The sequence below is a fragment of the Neopsephotus bourkii genome, unplaced genomic scaffold (genome assembly GCF_033783945.1).
Source record: "Neopsephotus bourkii isolate Nb327-2 ecotype Australia unplaced genomic scaffold, CSIRO-AGI_Nbou_v1 NB_1245, whole genome shotgun sequence".
Lineage (NCBI taxonomy): Eukaryota > Metazoa > Chordata > Aves > Psittaciformes > Psittacidae > Neopsephotus > Neopsephotus bourkii.
The window spans coordinates 203813-226460 of NW_026901730.1; the positions used below are offsets into that span (position 1 = coordinate 203813).

General features: G+C 39.9%; 1 protein-coding gene and 1 long non-coding RNA gene across 3 annotated transcripts in view; one reads left to right on the forward strand and one right to left on the reverse strand.

Annotated features, from left to right (window-relative positions):
- CALCRL (calcitonin receptor like receptor) overlaps positions 1-7372 on the forward strand; it is an 81590-nt gene extending 74218 nt beyond the window's left edge. For both annotated transcript variants that reach the window (XM_061364650.1, XM_061364649.1), the window contains exon 13: positions 3590-7372. In XM_061364650.1, the coding sequence (XP_061220634.1) occupies positions 3590-3811 (222 nt within the window). In that variant the 3' untranslated portion in view covers positions 3812-7372. The remainder of the gene's footprint in view (positions 1-3589) is intronic.
- Positions 7373-14039: 6667 nt separating this feature from the next.
- Positions 14040-22648, reverse strand: part of LOC133218315 (uncharacterized) — a 145095-nt gene continuing 136486 nt past the window's right edge. The window contains exons 5-6 of the long non-coding RNA XR_009727098.1: positions 18735-18865; positions 14040-15432 (exon numbers count right to left, since the gene is read on the reverse strand). This is a non-coding gene — a long non-coding RNA (uncharacterized LOC133218315). The remainder of the gene's footprint in view (positions 15433-18734; positions 18866-22648) is intronic.

Genomic DNA, 22648 nt, shown 5'->3' on the forward strand with positions numbered 1-22648 from the left:
AGGCCACCTCTGGCCAAAAAATTAATAAAAGTGGTCTACTAGCAGAGAGCTCTAGTGAAAGGAAACTAAGAAATGTAAGAAAAATGGCTGGTATGTACTGCTGACATAGCCAAGGAACATCTCCAGACTGCTTGAGCGATGTGGCCAGGGCTGATCTGTCAAATCCAGTTCTGACATGTACTGCAGCTGTTAGTCACAACCCTCCTACAGACAAGGGTGTGTGTGTAAGCTCTTCATCTTTACTTTCTATGGCAAGGCTTCCCTGAGGACACCCAAATTCTGCTTATGTCCCAGCATCCCACAAATTAGATACCTCTTAGCTTCCTTACCATACTTTCCAGTTTGAGTTGGCTGAGAGTGGCATTTGAGTTGACAAGGCTGCAGTCATAGGAGAAGTTTGTCCCAGACCTCTGATAAATCGGTAAAAAGATTCCTATTAAGCTATTAATAACAGTGATAATAACAACCTACATGATCCGTGTAAGGTCTCTGGTGTTTGGAGTTTTTTTCTTTCTTTCCAGTGGTCTACAGAAATGATGCAGTAAAGATGTGAGGATTCTGAGGCACTGGCACAAGTTGCCCAAAGAAGTGGTTAAATGCTCCGTCCCTGGAGTTCAAGGCCAGGCTGGACAGAGCCTTCAGAGACATGGTCTAGTGTGAGGCATCCCTGCCCCTGGCAGGGGGATTGGAACTAATCTTAAAGCCCTTTCCAACCCAAGCCGTTCTATGATAGTCTCAGGTCCACAGGATTATACAATACATTTATTAATAGGCAAGGCTGATGGGTTTTTTTCTCTTGTTGTCAGCTACTGTTAGTTAGCTCATTAATTTTTGCTTGTATTAAACATCAATTAACTAGTTTGTTAAAGGGCTGATTGGAAGGAGCCTTTCATGAAAATTCCCCCAAAAGAGCTCTTGCTAACTAATAAGGTGAGAAAGTGATGATTGTCCAGCTGGAACTAGTGTTTCTCTTAATGACTAAGACACTTCTATTTATTACATTATTTTCTCTCATTAAATGCATAGCTTAATATCCTTCCTTAGATGCTATCTTAGTTCTATCTTAGAACTAAGTGCTACCCCTCCTGAGTTGAATTTACAGCTTTGTGCAACTGCTCAAAGGTGAGAAAAGTGTGATACAAAAAGCTGAGGTTTTCACTCCACGGGTAGACACGCATATTGTTAGAAAGAGTATAATCAGCGGTGAAAATCAGTTGTGCCGTGGAGTTTTGCCATCGTATTCTAGAAATGATTGATTGGACAATTCAAAGACCAAAAAACTAATAGTAAATGAAAGGATGTAACAGCCTAGAGGAACAGTCGTGTAGCAGGACACAGGTGAAATACTGATTCAGCAGTAACAGAGAGGATTTGGGAAGAATGCCAAAAATCCATAGCTTAGTTAGAAATGAACCATGATGGGCACTGGCTCGGGCACAAAGGAAATGGTTGCCCATACAGGAAACACTATTTATGGCAATCTGTCACTGGCTGGAGAGCAAGCTAAACAGACTGTTTTCTCCCTAGAAGTAGCCCAAAGGGCTCTGGCAGGGATACTGATGGCTTTCTTGAGCTATGGGGACCCTTTACGACTGGTTTCCAAATATTAGTAACAATTTAAAAGATAAACAAGAAGCAGCCAGGAGGAAGTGTGGGAGAGGACCTCAGTGCAATGCTTGCTTGCAACTTGGCAACTCTTTTGTTTTTTTCCCCACTCTGCCAGTAGACTTCTGTGACCTTGGTTAAGCCATGAAGTTGCAGTTGCTCATATTATCCCATCTCAAGCCTGTCCTGTCTAATGTAACAGTTGCTCAGTATGTAATTTTTTGCATGTTTGTCTACAAGAAGACCTTGCTCTTCTTGAGGTAATTGACTATGGAAAGGAGAATAAATGGAACATAGCTTAGTGGTATGCACAGATTGCATGATATAAAAATCAAAATAATAATATAATTATAAAAATAAGTTCCAAAATTCATTCTTGGAAGTAGGAAATTTTGAATATGGCTTTTCTCTTGGCTTTATGAGGGATTAGAGGGCATGGATTGAACCTGTGTGGAGATTTAAGGGTCTATATTTCTATGCAATGTAAATTAATTAATCAGAAGTGTCCTGTGATGAAACAAGAATTCTCCATTTAGACTTGGAAGAAATACAGAATTTTGATATGAAGAGAGGTAAAATCAAATACTCAGCAGTATTAAGATGCTTGATTTCAGTGTTTGTAGATTTGTGTTTAGATGTTCTGGGTGGATTGGAATGGTTTTATGAACGGTAGAAGAGCATCTCCTTTGACCTAAAATACTAATTTCTTAAGTTATTTCTTCCCTTATGCCTTCATATTTTCTTTGTGAGGATTTTGAGAAAGATGAAGCTCTCCTTTAAACAGAGGATGCTGATACCAGACTGCAGGAAGTCTAAAAATTACATCAGATTTCTTCTATTTATTTTTCATAAAAAAGTAAAATGAGACAGAGGAAGCCATTGTGTTAGGGAAATGTAAAGCAAGCACAAAAGAAACCCTGAAGACATAGGGGAGAATCCTAAAAATATTTATCCTCAACATCAACATTTAACTGAGGGAATCACTGTTCACTGTTTAGTTCTTTTGTGTGTAACAAACTGAAATGAAGGTCATGCTTGGGAATGAGGCCTGTGAGTGTGGGTTGCACTGCTGGATAAATGTGAGTGCCAGTGTCCCCCAGCAGTTCCTGAAAGTCAGCACCTTGCCAGTCAGTGCAGGAATACTTTGTGTGCAGACTTGGCTGAAGAGGAAATTAAACATGCATGATCTGTGGGCAGTTTTCTTAACATTAAAATAAAACCCTCTGGAAAAAGCATACATAAATGATAGCTATTGCGATTATCATTCCACACGTGGCACCTTCAGAGAGTGACTAATTCCCTGTGAATTTCATGAATGTGAGACTTGATCAATCCCCTGTGCATTAGGTGTTTAACCATACTGTAGGAGAGGAAGGCTCTGATAAACATAACATCCTTTCAGTGGAGACATGTAAGCCTAAGGCCTTCAGCTATTTTATCAGCTTTATTTTTAACCCTGGTAGAAATAATGGAGTCTGGGAAATTGTCCTGCTATTCATTTTATTAAGGTATGGGCAGAAATAAAGGAAGGCCAGAACCAGAGCAAATGTGAATTATGGTTTGTTGCGAGTATAAAAATTTACAGCTGCTGAGGATGTAGTCTTTTGAATTAAAAGTGCTTAGAAGTGACCTTTTTCACCTGTAAATCTGAGTTCTCCACACCAGAATTTAGTCCACAGGGGAGAAAGTAACTGTGTTGCTGCTGCTTATCCTTTAATCTGTGCTTTTCCTGAGCAACTAGTACACTCCCGTTGTAAAATGCAATTATTTCATACTAAATTTGCTAAAGAATGTCTACTTAAATTGTAAATCAGAACATGTCATGTGACAGATCACACGTAGGTACCCCCATTTTCCAGGATTACTCAGCTTTACTACCTAATTTGCTTAGACACATTTATTATGCCCCCATGCATCAAAAAGTGAAGTCCAGTGCTATCTTTCCAGGTGTTTCATATGCATTTCTTTTTGCCTTCTGGCACAGGTCCAAGCTGTTTTGAGAAGACACTGGAATCAGTACAAAATCCAGTTTGAGCACAGTTTTAGCCACTCGGATGCCATGCGCACAGCTTCCTATACCGTATCGTCCATCAGCGATGTTCAAGGCTACAGCTATAATCACGACTGCACTAGTGAACATTTAAATGGGAAGGGCTACCATGACATGGAGAGTGTTGTTTTAAAAACTGAAAAAATGTATGGTTGACTGCCAAAGGCTTGGCCTATGCCACTGTGCTTACCTTCCTGAACTCCCAAATTTGATTTAATGACTTCATGGCCAGAAGATTTTACCTAACCTGGGATATGTTATTCCCCTGAATGATGCAAACTAAACTAACACGTTCTTCATATGAATGTATATGTATGCATATATACATATCTTTGTTTTTATGTGTATCTTTATATTATAGACATCTGTACATGTATATATCTATATATCTATGTGCATTTATATGAGGATACAAACTTTGCCTCTTCAGTTTCTACTGTGTAGACAAAGTTGGCAATTTTTTGTACAAAGGGAATCAATGAAGGATTTTATTTTTTTTCTTGGAAGTTTGTACAAGACTGTGTTGTGTTGATGCCACTTCACTTGTCTATAGAATCTTGGAGTGTAAATACCATACTGTATTGTCTTAATTCAACCTAAAACACAACAAAAGAAAATGGTTAAAGTAGGTGCAGTGACGACAATAGATTGTCTAGGTTCATTTTGTGTCCAGCATTTGACTGTCAAAAAGCCCAAGAGGTAGTCTGAGATAACAGATTCAGACATTGACCATTTGGTTTGGTCAATAATACTGAAGGTTTGATTTGGTCAATTACTTTTTTCCACCATTTTAAATCAAGCATAGATACACCAGTGTAAATTTGAGATTTTACTTACCTCTGTAATATTACTAATGTAGTATTTCACAGCATGCTTTGAGCGGTTTTATTTAAACTACTTTTGCATATACAGGAGTGTCTCCTTCTCAAGTTTATGGAAATTTCTGATTGACTTTAAGACAGACAAGGTCAAGGAGGCATTACTGCCAGAAAGGAGCGTGGTAACCTGAGTAAGTGCAAATCCTTACAGGCACTAACGCATAACTGAAGCTGATGGAACTTTACTGTGTGTGTAAGGAATTTACTCAACTGGGAAACACTCATGTATATAATTTGTTCTAGTCATGTTGTTGTTTTATTTGTGTTTCCCTGGCCATATGCTTGATAACATATTCCTTCATTGCTGGGGCAAAGTTCTGATCAATTTTGTGGCAGCTTTTTGTCGGGGAAAAAAGCCTGTAAGACTGAATGCAGTGCAAATGTCATATGACCTTTAAAGCCAGTGCATGAGATTCAGGCTAATCATGCAACCTAATGACAGTAACAATCATTATTTGGAAAACCCAATATAAAGTTTGTCTTACAAGGGTTCAAAACAGTATGGATGATAATATTATTTGGAATGCTTGATTCCGAATCTCTCTTAGTAGCTTTGAACAATACTTAACAAGTTTTTTGTTGGTTCTGGTGGGGAATAAAGATCGCACTGAAAATGAGGTCAGGAAGGACTTGAGAAAATCCATCTTTATAGTGATCTATGTTTTTGTAAATCTTTGTTTTAAGGAAATTGTAGTTTTCTTAAGTGAAATGACGAAAATGCCCAAGAATGAGGGCATGATGTGAGGTTATAAAAGTCTTACTGAAAATCAATAAGGTAGAAAAAGGTTTTATTAGTTTATTTTGCAGATAAATCTACTTCAAGTGGGGAAAAAACAAACGAAGTAGAAGAAAAGTAGTGCTGGAGTTGACAGACAATTATGATAATTAATGTATATCTATCTGGTGCATGTAAGCCAGTCAAAAGAATGAAAGACAGTTCTTTCTGACACCACTTCAGTTTTAAATACCTACTTGTGTATACGAACAACTTGACTTTCACATTTAATCATTTTTGTCAGTAGCCTTTCTGTAAGCTTCATTAGCATCTAGTTATTTTGCTGTCACAGTGTTCACTAGTTTGTAAATTCATATAGCTTCAAATGCTTTGTATTGAGAAGGAAAACATTAGGAGGAAGCAGTAAGTTCATGCCACTTGTGCCTTTCCATAGTTTTTTGCAGTTCTTATGTCTGGTGTTTGAATCTTAAAATTTTATTAATGATTTAGTTTCATAATACAGAATCTCAGCTAGGATGCATGGATCAAGATTTCTGCTCTTCTCCAGGGCTGTTGATTGATGAGAATTATTTGAAAATCGGTAGGATTCTGTACTTCAGAATAGTGTGAAGTATGGCAGTCAGATGTCACAATCTCTTAAATTGTAAGAATACAGTAACAGGATCTGCTACAATGTGATAAGAAGTTAGTTACAACTGGTGCTTGCTGATCTGTGTAGTGTTGCTTAAGATCTGTGCAGTGTTCTGGAAATACTAGTGGTGTTGCAAATCCCTGCTCTGGTAGAGCAGCTTTATACTGGAGGACTAGATCATCAACTGGTATAGATCTGTCTTGAGTTCTATTTTCAAAATCAGTGGGTACCAGCTGAGGATCAAAGCCCAGGCAGACATCTGTCCATTTAAAAGTGCTTTGAAGTATTTTATGTCATCTGGCAATTATTTCATAGTACCTTGTGGATTGTTGTAGTGTATGCAACACTTTATAGAGCGTAATACAATATTAGATTTTGAATTAAGCTTCCTTCTCAACTAGTTCAAATTTAATAACCTATAATTTTTTTTCATATGATGCAACGTACTAGTTGGTAATTGCTCCCTGTCCTCTGTTAGAGAAACCTGTAATGGTAATTTAGAAGGGAAAATTGTTCTACAGAAATCATCCTACTTCTAGCTGGACAGTTGCAGCATGCTCCTGTGCATGCTTGCACTTTCGAAATTAAGTACACATACAGTTGGATGTGCGAGAAAATGTAGCTGTGGAGGGTTACATGGCATAGGAGAGCTATGTTTCCCCCTTCTCAGGAGGTTAGCTAATCTATTTCCTGTTTTGCATTGGAAAACATAAATTCCCTATTTTGCCTTCCTACCTCACCTTTTTCAGTTCCTACACAATCAAGAGAAGGGTCTGCTTCTTGACATGTTTCTCTGTCATCATAAATTGAAATCAAACCCTTATGCTGATTTCTCTTTCCTTATTTTCTACTTTACAAAATGTTGTAGTCTTTATCTGTGAGCTCTGGGATGGATATAGACTTTTTTGTTGGGCCTGTGAGATTTCTTTGAACGTGTATTGTTTGCTTTTTGGGCTTTTGGTTTGGGTTGGGTTGGGTTTTTGTTGTTGTTTAGTGAGGATTTATTGCATCAGTCTACAGGGGCTACAGAAATACTTGTCTTTGGTCTCTATCTCTAATACCAACATGATAGTTTTCCACGAGAGGGAATGTCTATTTTTAATGCTACTGTCTTCAATTAATAAAACGTGCCATTGCAGTATCTGTTGTTTGATTTTTAATGTTAGCATTTATGCTATGTGATGATCTACTAGAGTATTTGGCTGTAGAAATGCTGCAACACGTACTCCTTTTCATGTCATGAAACATTTGGGCTGGAAACCAAGCAACATTCAAGTATTGTGCTATGTAAATAAGATTAATAGAAGCTACAGCATTGTATTTATTGCTTACACTAAGAATGACATTGAAAAAATGTGAAGTTATTTTTTGATTGTGCTTTGTTTTAATTTCGTTCATATGAATCATCATGCATTTTAATTGCTGAATGAAGTATTATTATGTTTGTGATCAATAAAATATTACTATAGTTACTCAGATCTCCTGTGTTACGGAAATAACAAAGCTGATCTAAACTAGGTTTTCACAGATGTCTTAGCTGTGTATTAATGAAATATTAACCCAGGGAGAGAGTCATTACATACAGTTATGAACAATTATTCCATTTTTAAGTGTTTATTTAATAGTTACATTTTTAATGCATAGTAGAATGTTGCATTTCTGGAGGATGCTTGCACAGATATACTCAAAGTGTTCATATTTCTATTTCTCATCTCCTGAATCTGCCTTTTTATTAAAAGTTAGTATTTTATTAAGAAATTTTCTGTGCCATGATGAGCTGGCAGCAGAATAGACCCTAAAGTAAACATACCTGTCTTCTTTGTTCCACTAGTCTAGGTGGAGGTCCTTTCAACATGGCATTCAACCAGGTCTCAGACAAACAGACTTGCCTGTGCAGAAGCTGTTTTGTTCTATAAGACCTACAAGAACCAAAGCAATAGAAAAATTAGTGAGGTGTCCCTGTTTGCCCTTCCCTCTCCACCCTAAAATGATGGTGTCTGCACAAGAACTGTGACAGGTACGGTTTAGATCTGTAGAAATGGGGCTGTTCTGTGAATGCTGAAGCGTATCTGATCTTAGATGTCTACCACCATGTAACTGCATAAATCACTTTAGTATGTAGTATATACTAGAACAGGAAATAAGTGCTAGTAAGTAGGTTTAAAAAACTGCAGTGTAAAGCTTTTCAAATTCTTTATATGTAGTAGCAGGAATCTATATACCTCATTGTCCATGTGAAAAAGCCAGAAAGATGGATTAAATGGTTTAACTAGTGATAAAGTTGGGACGTAGCCTGTATCCAACTGATGGATTAAAGCTGTGCTTAGGAGGACACAGAAATGAAAGGGAGCCAAGTACTCAGACCAAGGATTCAATAAATGCATTTTTTTTTCTTTTTTTTTTTTTTTTTTTAAGAAATCATTGAAGAGTGCAGAGCTTAAGGGATTTAGGGAGTGGTGGTTTTAGGAGGAAAAATTAGGAGAACATGTTTGCACTCAGAGCTGTAACCACACCAGAAGACAGCAGAGCAAGAGTTACTTCGCAATTTAGAAGGGAGGATATGACAAACCAGATAATGGCAACAGACACGTAAAAAAAAAAAAAAAAGCTCAGCGTGGAAACTGAAATAGAGAAGATTATGTCATACTTAGTTGTTTAGCCTAGCTCTTTTAATTTCTTGGCAAGAACAGTAATTTTTTATATGTTATAAAACATATGTTTTGTTTTATGTTATATGTTTATATGTTATGTTTATATTGTGGTCAGTTGCTGAGGTGAGTAGCTTGAGAGAGGACACCTTGAACACCGGAGAGGGGGAGATCAGCGTCCAGGAGCCTCAACTCAGAGCGCCAAGAGCCACTGAGGGAGCCTCAAGTCCTCGACAAGACCTGCCCAGGAGCCCGCAGCTCAGCTGATATGAGCAGCTGACTCACCAGGGGCGGAGCCAGGAGAAACGGCACCAGCCCTGATTGGTTAAAAACCTGCCCCAGGGAGCGCGAGCGAGCAGAGCGGGTCGAGGCAGTTTGCACGGGCAGGTGAGCGGGATGGTGAGCACTCGCCGCATGACCAGGGCCCGGTCTGGGAGCTCTGCTCTGGCTGCCCCAGCAGTGGCCACCGTAGGCACCCAGACAGAGACAATGAGAGGAGGGGCTGCAGTGCAGACTTCGGGGTGTAGAGAGTGCCTGCACTGCTCTGGTGAGGGAAGGGTACGCAATAGGCAGGCCTGCACTGGGTGCTCCCAGGTGGAGTTTCTCCTGCAGCAGGTGGACGAGCTGCGGGAAGCTATTAATAAGCTACAGGATGTCAGGGTAGCTGAGAGAGAACAGGAATGCTTGCTCCCTGCCCAAATTCTGCGGAGTTCTCAAGCTTCCCCTGTAGCTCATGGAGGAAAGAAGGAGGCTGTTAGCTCTCAAAGCTAGGAATTGGTGACAAAAAAAAAAAAAAAAAAAAAAAAAAAAGGAGGAAAACGACAATTAAAAGGAAGGGACTTCCTCCTGAACCTGTTGCCCCCACGCAGAACCGCTTTGCTGTCCTGCAGGGGGCTCATGAGGGAACGTGCTCGCGCCAGAAACAGCCTGGTGATGCACTAGTAAAGATTTCTACTGGTGCTGCCAGGAAAAAGCGGTGAGTCATAGTGGTAGGGGACTCTACTTTGAAAGGGACAGAAGCACTCGTCTGTTGGCCTGACCCACTCTCAAGGGAGGTGTGTTGCCTACCAGGGGCACAGATCAGGGATGTGGCAGAGAGGCTGCCTGCTCTAGTAAGCCCCACGGACTATTACCCACTTCTGAGGATACATGTGGGTGCTAGGGATATAGATAGTAGTAGCCTGGGGAGCATAAAAAAGGACTACAGGGCCCTGGGAGAGGTGGTTAAGGGCTCTGGAGCTCAGGTTGTCTTTTCGTCTCTTCTCCAGGATACAGGGGAGGACCTAAAAAAAGCTAGGAGTATTAACCAGGTTAATAAATGGTTAAAAGGGTGGTGTCACAGTCAGGGGTTTGGGTGTCTTGAACATGGGACCCAAGTTTGTAGGCCAGGTCTAGTGGGGGCTGGTGGAGCTGGTCCCATAAGGAAGGGGAAGGGCAGTTTTGGTAGGAGGCTTGCCAGACTGGTTAAGGAGGCTTTAAACTAGATGTGTTGGGGGAGGGGGGCATCATTCCATCCCAACACTCCCAGTCAGTTGCCAGCACCTATAATAAATGCTCTGAGCAATGCAGAGACATTCCAGCTGCTCTAGCCAATGAGCCAGCTTCGTTTGGAGCTCGGCTCAGATACCTGTATACAAATGCCCGCAGCATGGGGAACAAACAAGAGGAATTAGAGATGTGTGCTCGTCTGCGGGGGTATGATATTATAGGCATCACAGAAACATGGTGGGATGACTCCTATGACTGGAGTGTTGGAATGGAAGGTTACAGACTCTTTAGAAAAGACGGGCCTGGCAGGCGCGGAGGGGGAGTTGCCCTTTAGGTTAGGGATAGGCTGGAGTGTATGGACCTCTGTCTGGGGACAGGTGAGCAGATAACAGAGAGCTTGTGGGTTAGGGTTAAAGGGAAAGCAGCGATGGGAGGCATTACTGTGGGGATATGTTATAGACCACCTGATCAAGAGGAATCTGCGGATGAAGCACTCCATAGGCAGATAGGAAAAGCCTCACACTCACAGGCCCTCGTTCTCATGGGTGACTTCAACCACCCTGACATCTGTTGGAATGACGGTATGGCCCGGCACAAGCAATCCAGGAGGTTCCTCGATTGTGTGGAAGACAAATTCCTTCTGCAAGTAATAGAGGAACCGACAAGGAGAGGTGCCATGCTTGATCTTGTGCTCACCAACAGGGAAGGGCTCGTTGGAAATGTGGCACTCCAGGGCAGCCTTGGATGCAGCAACCACGAGATGGTTGAATTTGAGATCCTTAGGGCAGTGAGAAGAGCGTGCAGCAAGCTCACTTGCCCTAGACTTCAAAAAAGCAGACTTCAGCCTCTTCAGGAACCTGCTTAGTAAGGTTCCATGGATATAGCCCTAGAGGGCAGGGGGGCTCAAGACTCTTGGTTGGTCTTCAAGGATCACCTGCTACAAGCTCAGGAGTGTTGCATCCCAACTAGAAGAAAGTGCAGCAGGAGGGCCAGGAGACCTCCTTGGATGGATAAGGATATCCTGAGGAAAATTCAAATGAAAAAAGAGCTTTATAGAAAGTGGCAGCAAGGACAGGCAGCCTGGGAAGAGTACAGGGTTGTTGTCCGGGAAGCTAGAGACCAGGCTAGGAAAGCTAAGGCCCAGTTAGAATTAAACTTGGCTAGGGATATTAAGGATAACAGAAAGGGATTCTACAGGTACATAGCAAATCAAAAACAGACTAGGGAGAACGTAGGCCCCCTCAGGAAGCTCTCGGGTGAACTAGCTACACAGGATTTGGAGAAGGCTGAGGTTCTGAATGACTTCTTTGCCTCGGTCTTCTCTAGCAAAGGCTCTGACTGCACTACCCAAGTCTTGGAAAGCAGACGCAGGGACTGTGAGAATGGAGACCTTGGGCCCACCGTAGGAGAGGATTTCGTTCGAGACCATCTAAAAATCTGAACGTGCACAAGTCCATGGGTCCTGATGAAATACATTTGCGGGTCCTGAAGGAGCTGGCAAATGAAGTTGCTAAGCCGCTGGCCATCATATTTGAAAAATCATGGCAGTCAGGTGAAGTTCACGGCGACTGGAAAAAGGGAAATATAACCCCCATTTTCAAGAAGGGGAAAATGGATGACCCAGGGAATTACAGACCAGTCAGTCTCACCTCTGTGCCTGGCAAAATCTTGGAGCAGACTCTCCTGGAAGGCATGCTAAGGCACATGAAAATCAACAAGGTGCTTGGTGACAGCCAGCATGGCTTCACTAAGGGGAAATCCTGCTGACCAATTTGGTGGCCTTCTATGATGGGGCTACAGAACTGATGGAGAGGGGTAGAGCAGTTGATGTCATCTACCTGGGTTTGCGTAGAGCGTTCGATACTGTCCCGCACAACATTCTTGTCTCTAAATTGGAGAGACATCAATTTGATGAATGGACCACTCAGTGTATAAAGAACTGGCTGGATGGCCGCACACAAAGAGTTGTGGTCAATGGCTCAATGTCCGGCTGGAGGCCAGTTACGAATGGTGTCCCTCAGGGATCAGTGTTGGGACCCGTCTTGTTTAACATCTTTGTCGGTGACATGGACAGTGGGATTGAGTGTGCCCTCAGCAAGTTTGCCAATGACACCAAGCTCTGTGGTTTGGTTGATACGCTGGAGGGAAGGAATGCCATCCAGAGGGACCTTGACACGCTTGTGAGGTGGGCTGATGCCAACCTCATGAAGTTTAACCATGACAAGTGCAAGGTCCTAAACCTGGGTCGGAGCAATCCCAGACACAGCTACAGGCTAGGCAGAGAAGAGATTCATAGCAGCCCTGCGGAGAAGGACTTGGGGGTGCTGGTCGATGAGAAAATGAACATGAGCCAGCAGTGTGCGCATGCAGCCCAGAAAGCCAACCGTATCCTGGGCTGCATCAAAAGGAGTGTGACCAGCAGGTCAAAGGAGGTGATCCTGCCCCTTTATTCTGCTCTTGTGAGACCTCACTTGGAGTATTGTGTACAGTTCTGGTGTCCTCAACATAAAAAGGACATGGATCTGTTGGAACAAGTCCAGAGGAGGGCCACGAGAATGATCAGGGGACTGGAGCACCTCCCATTTGAAGATCGGCTGAGAAAGTTGGGGCTGTTCAGCCTGGAGAAGAGAAGGCTGCGTGGAGACCTCATAGCAGCCTTCCAGTATCTGAAGGGGGCCTATAGGGAAGCTGGGGAGGGACTCTTCATTAGGGACTGTAGTGGTAGGACAAGGGGTAATGGGTTCAAACTGAAGCAGGGGAAGTTTAGATTGGATATAAGGAGGAAATTCTTTCCTGTTAGGGTAGTGAGGCACTGGAATAGGTTGCCCAAGGAGGCTGTGAATGCTTCATCCCTGGCAGTGTTCAAGGCTATGTTGGATGAGGCCTTGGGTAATATGGTTTAGAGCGAGGTGTCCCTGCCCATGGCAGGGGGGTTGGAACTTGATGATCTTAAGGTCCTTTCCATCCCTAACTATTCTATGATTCTATTCTATGATTCTATTTTTTTTCTTAAAAAAAAAAAAAAAAAGGAAAATTGCTTCTGTTTGCTTTAAGTGAGAGAAAATCTTTTTAAGGTTGGGGATGTCAGGAAAGGATGTGTGGTAGTGGTTGAGGGTGGAGAAGGAAGAGGAAGAAAACATTGTCTTGGGGCTTTAAAACTACTTCACTCTGAAATCTCAGTTCAGCCAAGGTAATATAAGCAATTCTGAGCTAAAGAAATATACTCAAGAAAAACAGAAAATAAGGGCCTAAATAAGACAAGCAATATTAGAAGACACAGGGATCTAATACTGGGTCTTAATAACTACTGTATATTTACAGTAGTTAATTAATAATAATTATATTTAAAAGTGTGCTAATGTCCTGTCAACAAATGCACTATCTCCCAATTCCCATTCCTGACTTTCAAGCAGGAGACTGTAACTTCAGGTCATTGTGCCTATCTAGGACTGAATGTCAGTCAATGGAAATGGTTACAGATTCTACTAGTACTAATCTACTTCAGCTAAGGATATGGCTTACTGTTTTCTACCAGTACACACTAATACCAATCACTGCTTCTCGGTGATACAGATTCTATGTAGCTGCATATGCAGAGTTCAAATTGTTACTTACATAAAAGTATAAAATAACTGTTAAATGACATAGAGAAAAAGTAAAGCCAATTCTCAAAATCCAAATGTTAGTGCCTACAACATTTTGCCCTTATGCCCAGCAGTAGAAAAATCCTGGTGCTATCTGGCTAAAGCAAGTTTTAACGTTAACTGCAGTCACCTGGGATGCAGGCAACCTAAATTGAGTTTTTGATTCTGCAGGTCCATTTGGACCAGGAATGCAAACCTCCCACTTTTAAGTGTCAGGTATTGATATTCTCTCCTTGCTAACCCAGAAGAGCATATTCTTTTATGCACAGAAATGGTTTGGAGTCACCATTGCTCCTATGGCCAAGGTTTGGGGCAGAGGTTAGTAATGAATCCTCAGTATTTGCTGTAGACAGCAAGAGAACTGCACAAATTATAAAAGTAGAAAATAAGCTTAACAAAAGAATGTATTTGCCTAGTTCCTTATCTTGATATTTGGAAATGAAACCTGACAAATGTGTGCTTGTAACAGTGAAAGTGCTTCTGAAGGTCCTCTACTGGATAGGTACTGCTATTATGCTGGTGTAATGAATGTCAATCAGGTCGGTTTCTTCTGAAAAAGGGTAGTCTTAGTCTTGCTCCATGTTGTGACAGTTGACTGTACATACGCTAGCATTTCATATAAATATATAAGAAAGCAAAATGTTGAATTAGTAGGGAACAACACTCTTTTGATGTTACAAGTATATTGCACTGAACAGAAATACCTATGAGAGTTTTCTTATTCTAAACACAATTATAAACATGATGGTAAAAACATTTCTAGGTATATTGAATTTAAAGTAAAGGAAAGAAGATGAACTACTTTGTGCCTATTCTTCTAAATGTGTTACAGAAAGGTTTAAAATTGGAGTATTTTTACTGTTCATACCACATACTTGTAGACTTATATGTTAGACATTTGATAATGACTTTGTCCCTTAGGTTCCACTGGACGTAAGAGCTCATCAGTGAAGAGACAGGAACACAGATAATCACATTTGACTTAGTTAACCTTGAATATGAGCCAAATTTCTGCCTTTACAGAGAGCTCGAAAGCATATTTGGCTAAGTTTCCCAGACGGATCTGTGGCCATATATTCCACAGAACAGTGCCCATAGCAGAGTTTGTTTCTGTTACTCACAAGGTACTCCCTTCTTGTGCTTCCTAATGGATTCCACAAACTGTCTTCAAGCACTGCCTACTTCCATCTCATTTCAGCCTGACGATGACAATAGGAGTTTCCTTCTTCAAGGGTCACTTCCAGTATTCTGCAGGCAGATAGTCACCAGGGATACTTGAGAATCTGCAACAAGAGGAAAATTCAAGATTACTTGACAAATCATACTGAAGTTGTATTACTATTCTGTGTACTGTAATACAGTACAGTACTCTCATATAAAAAGTATCTCAGGTTAACATAACTGTCTTTAACCAGGTGATGTAATGGACTACCTACAAGAATTTACAAAGTTAAATTATGAATTCCTTCCAAATTGTCATAGCAAATACCTGTGGTAAAGTTAACTCAATTTCAGATCATTTCAAGTTTTGGACTCTAACCCGAACTGTGCTTTCCAGTTTAGGTCTGTATTTACTACAAGGTATAGAAAACGCTTCCCTTTCTTTTTGACAATGGAAAATGATAGTAGTTATTTATTTAAAGCTGCTCACCTCTTTTTTACTTATGTTTCCCCACAGGGACTGGTTTATAGCAGTCAGGAGTGCTGTAAATAGCCTTCTCTAGCCATAATTAAAAAGCTAATCAGAATGATCTCTAATCGAAATTAAGAAATTCTTAATGAAGAAAGTTGAATAAGGAAGCTGTCAGGGAGATAAGAAACATATCGGTAACAAAAATGGAAATATGTTGGCACCAGAAATCTGGAAACATGTTTCTGTTGCAGGCAATAGCAGCAGTACATACAGTAAAGGTATTTCCTTATATAACAGAAACAATGTTTTTAGAGTTGTGTAATGTGCCATGTTTTTTATAAATAAGAGCACTTGAGGTGCTAAAAATCCGTTCTTATGTAAGTTCTAGCAAAAATATTTTAAGTCTTATACCTTAATCTCTTTCCCACCACCTCAGACCTCAGTATTTCCCTAGCATTGGCATAACTGCTTCTATTCTTCCAAATAAAATTATCCTCTTATTTCTTAGTATTCACCAAAGACCAGCACTCAGTGGACATCCACATCTCTGCGAGATAGTTGCACCAGCTGTCTCCAAGGGTCTCAGGAACTGGAGGCAATACTGCTCCAGCCTGGCATCTTTTTCCCAACCCTGCCAGAGGCACCAGGACCCCAAGAGTCTGCAGTAGGCCACTCACTAGCACTCAATGACTTTCTGATTCAGCAGATGTACACTTGGCACAGGAATGAAGGATGAGAAGCCTCAGAGTCTTTAACTCACACCTATTTCCATGGTAAAGTTCTTCCGGCACTGGAGAATAAATGGCACTGCACCTTCCTGCAAGGAAGAATGCACTAAACTGGTTTTCTGGCTGTACTGTCCTTGCTGTGCCATGGGAATCTCTGGCCTTCTCCTCAATCACCTTTTGTTTATGCCTTTTCAATACTGTTGAAACAACTGAAGGGAGAAGGAATGCCTATCAGTTTCTACATGCAGTAGGAGCTGCAAGTTGAAAGCCAGGCAAATCTCAGAACTGATCATACTTCTAATCCCGCAGGAGCATACAATAAGCAGAGCATGGATGGTACAAACACTTTGTGAGCTAGTGGCAATACTGCAAATACACAAAGACAATAGTAACATGGAAAGCCTACAGAGTGATGGTGTTAAAAGTTAAAACCAAAAAAGATATTTGCACAAATACGGACTGTTAATGATTTACAAACTCAAAAAGTCTCTGTTCTATCCCTGAAAAATAATTGTACTTTCAAATAAAGAAAAATTACATATTCCACTCTTTACAGCCTCTGCTGACTTTCCAGGCACATGCATGCTGGTAAGAGGAAAAACTAAAAAGGAGCTTGAGAGTTTTACCATCAGTGGGCATGACCCATATGCTTAAGAGAAATGATAGTGTAGCAACTTTACATGTTCTTCTTTATCCCCATTTCCTTCCTTAACTCCTTTAGCCCCTTCTTTTACTCACAACATAATATTATCTGGCTTTCATTTCAGTGATTCAACATGTTGAACTCCTTAGCTGTCCAGCCTGGTTCCCAACAGTGCCAAGATAAAGAAATCATTCCTATTTCTGTTAAAGTGGTATTTATTGTTGAAGGTATTTAGTGTAGCATTCAAATACTATCTCCTGTTTCTAGACTAGATAAGAAAGTTCCCACAGACTTCAGTAAAGCAGTTTAAATAAGATGTCTAGACCAACCTAACTGTCTGGAAGTGAGCACAATCTTTTTTAAAGGTTGAAATTACCTGCTTTTTTTAAGACTGTCTCCTCTGGTTGCGGCTGAAAACAATATATTAACATAATGAAAACGACTAGTCTAGCAATGCCTCACTCTAACTTAGTTCAGAATGAGCAGGGGTTTGTATTAAATACATGTGGATGTGCATCATTAAGTAAAATTAAAAAAAAATAAAAATCAAGTTTGCCCTGCTTCCTACCACCTAACCCTTGAAGTTGTATTGCCCTCACATTCACAGATAAGCAGCATCCATAGAGTCCACCTATGTAGCACTTTTTTGGTATGTTCATTCACCTTCTTAACAACCATTATGGACCATATCAACTAATGCATTCAATTGCATTTGACCAGCTGACTATCCAAGCCTTGACATTCATCATAACTTTACTATGGGTCTGGCCTATCTTTGAAGTTCTATACATTTCTTTCTTTCAAAGTATTTATTTGAAGTAGCCTCTGAACATTTATCATGAGATAAATGAAACTGGCAATATTCCCTCTAATAGAGGGCCTAATAGTTGTTTGTGCATACTTGATGGACAGGCTATTTGTCTAGCCAGATACACTTAAAAGACCCTGTTGTCTTCAAGTCACAAATAATTGACATTTACTGGAGAATGTGAGATAACCACAGAGAGAAAAACCTTTTAAGTATATTAAAATACACAAGGAGAGATCAAATTAACAGTGCTGTCAGAAAACTCTTAATACCCAAATTGTTACCTTTTCCAGCCCTTTTATATAATGTTTCCAAGCCCACAGTGATATGCGATGTCCTAAAATCACTACACGTACATCAGATGTAACCTGAAAAAACGGAGGGGTACCTGGTAAAAATGGGTCCTACTGTTGATAAAATCAGAGGTGTTTTATCACTGCTGCCTTGTTGCAGTCATCTTCAGGGTACTGTAGTGAATCTCCTTTTCTGGACCCAGTATGACTTTGAAAAGTCCAGATAATGCACTGCTGCTTGAGAATTACAGGTTCTGGATTACACTTCATTGTTGAAGAGCATTGTTTAAATTTAAAGAATGATCCTGGCAAATATTACTGTATCATCTTCATATTCTATTTTTCAGACAATGCAGCTTAAGGGATATATTAAAGCTAGATGAAATATGATGCACTATGTTCTTCTTAATACAGAGAAAGGCCAAACAGACTTTCTGATGTATGATATTGCCTTTCAGCTGTTTAAAAATTGAGAATGTGAGATCCCCTCAACAACAAATAGATGGTGTGAGCAGCATGTTCTCATTTTAGTGATGACAGAAACCTCAATTCAGCAAAAAAAAAGATCTTTCTTCCCCCCACTTGCTCTGAACTTGTCATTTTAATTTCAAGCTTTCTTCATCATCTGTAGGTACTTAGTTGGAGAGGATATAATACTGTAATTCCCAATCACTTAGCTATACTATATGTCAATAAAATTATTTGGTTTTGCTTTAGGATTCAAAGTCAATGAAACAAATAGTTTAACTGCCTCAGGATTCAAAGTCAATGAAACAAATAGTTTAACTGCCTCTAAAGTTTCCAACCACAAGAAGATGTGAGCCTCGGACCTACTGAATTCTGCAGTGGGAGTGCAACAGAAGTGCATCTGTCCTACCAGCACTCCAGAAAGGCATAGGCAGGACCTGAACTCTCTGAATAAAATTCTTATAACAAGATCTATTTTTACCTGTCAGTTCAGTGAATGTCTGTGGCCACCCAGACATCTTGACAGTAGAACAGTTCAGGTATCCTTCATAACTGATGCTGTCTGGTGCTGGATTATTCTTTTGATCTTTCCTGTAAGCCATATAGGAATATCTGCAACAGAAGAGCTCCTTGAGACTTCCACCTCTCATGTAAATTTGAACAAGGACAAACATATTCTGGTCCTCTTTTGTTTAATACTTAGTTTGTTTATTTTTCTTGCCTCATTTGAGTCTATCTTGGCCCTGTTCTAAAAGACACTACAGTATCCACTGCAAGTATTTCATGCACTCTCATTTTGTTGCAATAGCTATTCCAGACTAGTTTTTCCACAACTCCTCTTGTAGATACTGCTGTTCCTCTAGAATAAAAGAGGGTTATGCAGTTTTAGTCTCAATTTGCTTTATTCGTGTTTGAATAAAACATTTTAGCCATAAATATTTTTTCTGGAATATGTATTCCGGCAAATTTCCAAGCTCAGTCATCCCATCAGTAGCTAATGGGGAAACAAAACATAAGGCTGTCCAAGACTCCAGGGCATATTTTGAATCTATAAATCAGCATCGCTTATGTTAGGTCCTTGAAGATTCTTTAATAATTTTGTGCTAAAAACTATTTGTCTTGTAGACTTTCTACATCACTTCATATCCACTATGGCCCACCATTCAGCAAATAGTTGTGACAGTAAGAATGTATTGTACTAGCTTGTCATATTTCTAGACTAAACCAGCAAAGATATCTTGCTTTGCTGAAAGACACAATGAAAAATATGTTGCAGGAAGCTTATATTTAAGCCGTCAAGAACTGTGTCACTAAAAATTTGTGTGTAGGTATTTTTTGTGTATTTTACAAAAGCACAGAAATTGCAACCAATATTTGCAAGTCTTAAGGCTACATACTCAATCCAATTCCCCAGTAACTTTGCCTTTGTTCCCGTGTAACTCTTATGGATTCTACTTCGGCATATCTGACATCAGAATAGTCACCCAGGTGGCAGCCTACTTGGAGACAAGCCTCTTTTCTCCATTTAGGTCATACTCATTGAACACAATTTTCTATCACAGCAATGCATTAATCAACAAGCTTTAAATCAGCAAAAAGCTTGAAGCAATCAAATAATTGAAATTTTCAAGACTGCCTTACCCGTGCAAATTTCTGATATTTTTATATATATATATATATATATATATATATATATGCTGTTTGCCAGGCTACATCTAAATAAGAGAAATATGTCATATAAGAAGTCTGACAGAAATATGCCAGACCTGTAGACTTTGATGGAAATCAGTGGCCTTTATTTGGAACAAGTTGCAGAACTGCTGCTGGGGTCTCTACCAGAGGTGGTTTGTAGTACTTGAAAGATCACATAAAACAAATGGCAATAAAATGAATATAACAGATTAAACTTCATTTCCGTCACTCCAGAAGAAATACAGTAAATAAACTCCCCTCTAAGAAAGAAATTTTTTATTTTTTTTACTTATTTACTGCATGACAGTTTCTAAATACCAAGAAAATAGTGAAGGATTACATTCAGAACAGGCCAAAGTTATTCACTAAAAAATTATTTTGCTGGGAGAGAAGAGGCTATGATAAAATACAGAACACAAAATCAAAATAGGTAACACTTACCAAAACACATGAAACGAAAAAAGCTAAATTCTGAAATGTGAAAATTTTCCATATTCTCTTCCCTCTAGTTTTTGTCATTATAGCCAACATACCTTGGGTTTCTTTTTCTCTTTTTTTCTTGTCAGTGTGTAATATCATTTCAACCTCCATAGCTTAAAGCTGTTCTCATCACAGGCGCCTTAACTGCTGGTGCAGATACCTGGTTTTAAATACCCGATTGCAGTGTAGATCTATCTTATAAATAACATACTTCTATCATTCAGATTCACTGTAAATGCAAGCTCCTACTTTCCTACCAGCTGTTTTCTTCACATTCTAGATACCTCTTTCACAGGTTCTGGATAGACTTGATTTTCTTAACTCACTTCCAGTACACTACTTACGCCTTATGATGCATCTGTAACAGCAATACTGAATGAAATCTAAAGAATTATGTCTCAGTAGCTTATGGTACTGCTCACATCTCCAGACCCAGCTGCCCTCACAAAGTTGACTGTCCTCCCACAACACCAACCGCTCAGTGGCAAAACCGTACTATCAGTGTTTCTATACTATTTCATTTACACACTGGCTATAAAAAGGCAGATCCACTGTGTTGGTTAACTCCCTCCAGTGGGTATCCTGTCCCATTTCAGCTGAAAACCAGCCTGCTTCATAGTTTTCCTCATGTATTTTAGTATTATGCAGTACGCAGACTTGCAATTAAGCAGGTCTTTTAAAAGTATATAATGCCTGGTACTAAGGAAGATACACATCTCATCTCATCTCTTCAATGGCTTTAAACAAATGTCCCCAATTTATATAGTGCTCTTAATCTGGTAACGGTTAACATTTTATAATATTATATAATTCTATAATATTATTAAATATATATAATACATATAATGATATGCATGTAACACCCTTCAAGAGGTAACAGCAAATATCTTAGTATCTTTAATAACATTTCTGAGCTTCTCACCTTGAGCAGTAGTTAGAGATTTTATCAAAAAATCTTGAATAAAGCATTCATATCTTAGGCCAAAATAAGACAACTATGGGTTTGTTTCACGTTTTCTGTTATCACTCAAAGCAAACACACACTTTGGGCTTTGTCCTTTCATCCAGTGTGCTCAAAATCTTAGACTATTTCAGGTTCATATTCAATTTGCAAATCATGCTTTTGTATCTAAATCACACTTCTGTCTACTCTTGGAAAGGAGAAGAATTTGCCAGGACAACTTCTGTTTGGCAAAAAATAATTTTTTTCCTTTCGGACAGTTTCAAACAATGTGACCCTTTCATGACTCCAGACTTTTTTTTCCTCCCAGCCCAACCCAAATAGATTACAAATTGTTTTCATTATCTAATCACAATGACACTAAGATTTGTTACTCTGTGATGCACAAGCTGCACAGTCCAGGACTGTGCCAGTATTCTTCTTGGAAAGGTCTCCAAACAGCTAAGTTTACATTTGTTGTCAAAGTGTCCTGGGTTCAGCAGTAGCAGACATTTTTCTTCTTGTTAGTAGCTGGTGCAGTGCTGCATTTTTTGACTTTCAGCCTGGGAACAACGCTGATAACACCGATTTTTTTAGTTGTTACTAAGTCATATTTACTCTGACCAAGGATTTTTTCAGCCTCATGCTCTGTCAGGGAAGAGGGGAAGCCGGGAGAGAGCAAAGACAGGACACTTGACCCAAACTAGCCAGAGGGGTATTCCATACCACAGCACCTCATGCCCAGTATATAAACTGGGGGCAGTTACCCAGAAGGGCTTGGGTCAGGCTGGGTACCGGTAGGTGGGTGGTGAGCAGCTGTATTTTCTTCCATTGTTATTTTCCTTATCATTATTATTATTGGTGGTAGCAGTAGTGGTTTTGTATTATACCTTAGTTACTGGACTGTTCTTACCTCAATTTGTGGGAGTTGCATTCTTTCAATTTTCCTCCCCATCCCTCTGGGAGCAGGGCAGAAGAAGAAGGGGAAGAAGAAGACAGGGAGTGAGTGCATGGTTGCATGTGTCTGAGTTACCAGCTAGGCTTAAACCACAACACCCAGTAACACAACTACTCATACTAGTAACTACAACTGCTTTTGCAAAGCAGAAGCATCAGGTTGGTGATTCACGCAGCTAGGTTAGGTAGAAATGCCTCAATAAAAGGCGTCTTTCCAGAAGAATTAATACACTGTCAGTGGAGGGAGGACATTTACTTTGACCTACTTATAAATGTTTGCACTTTCACCTCTTTCCCAAAGTTATATCCAGTATCATAAATTACTT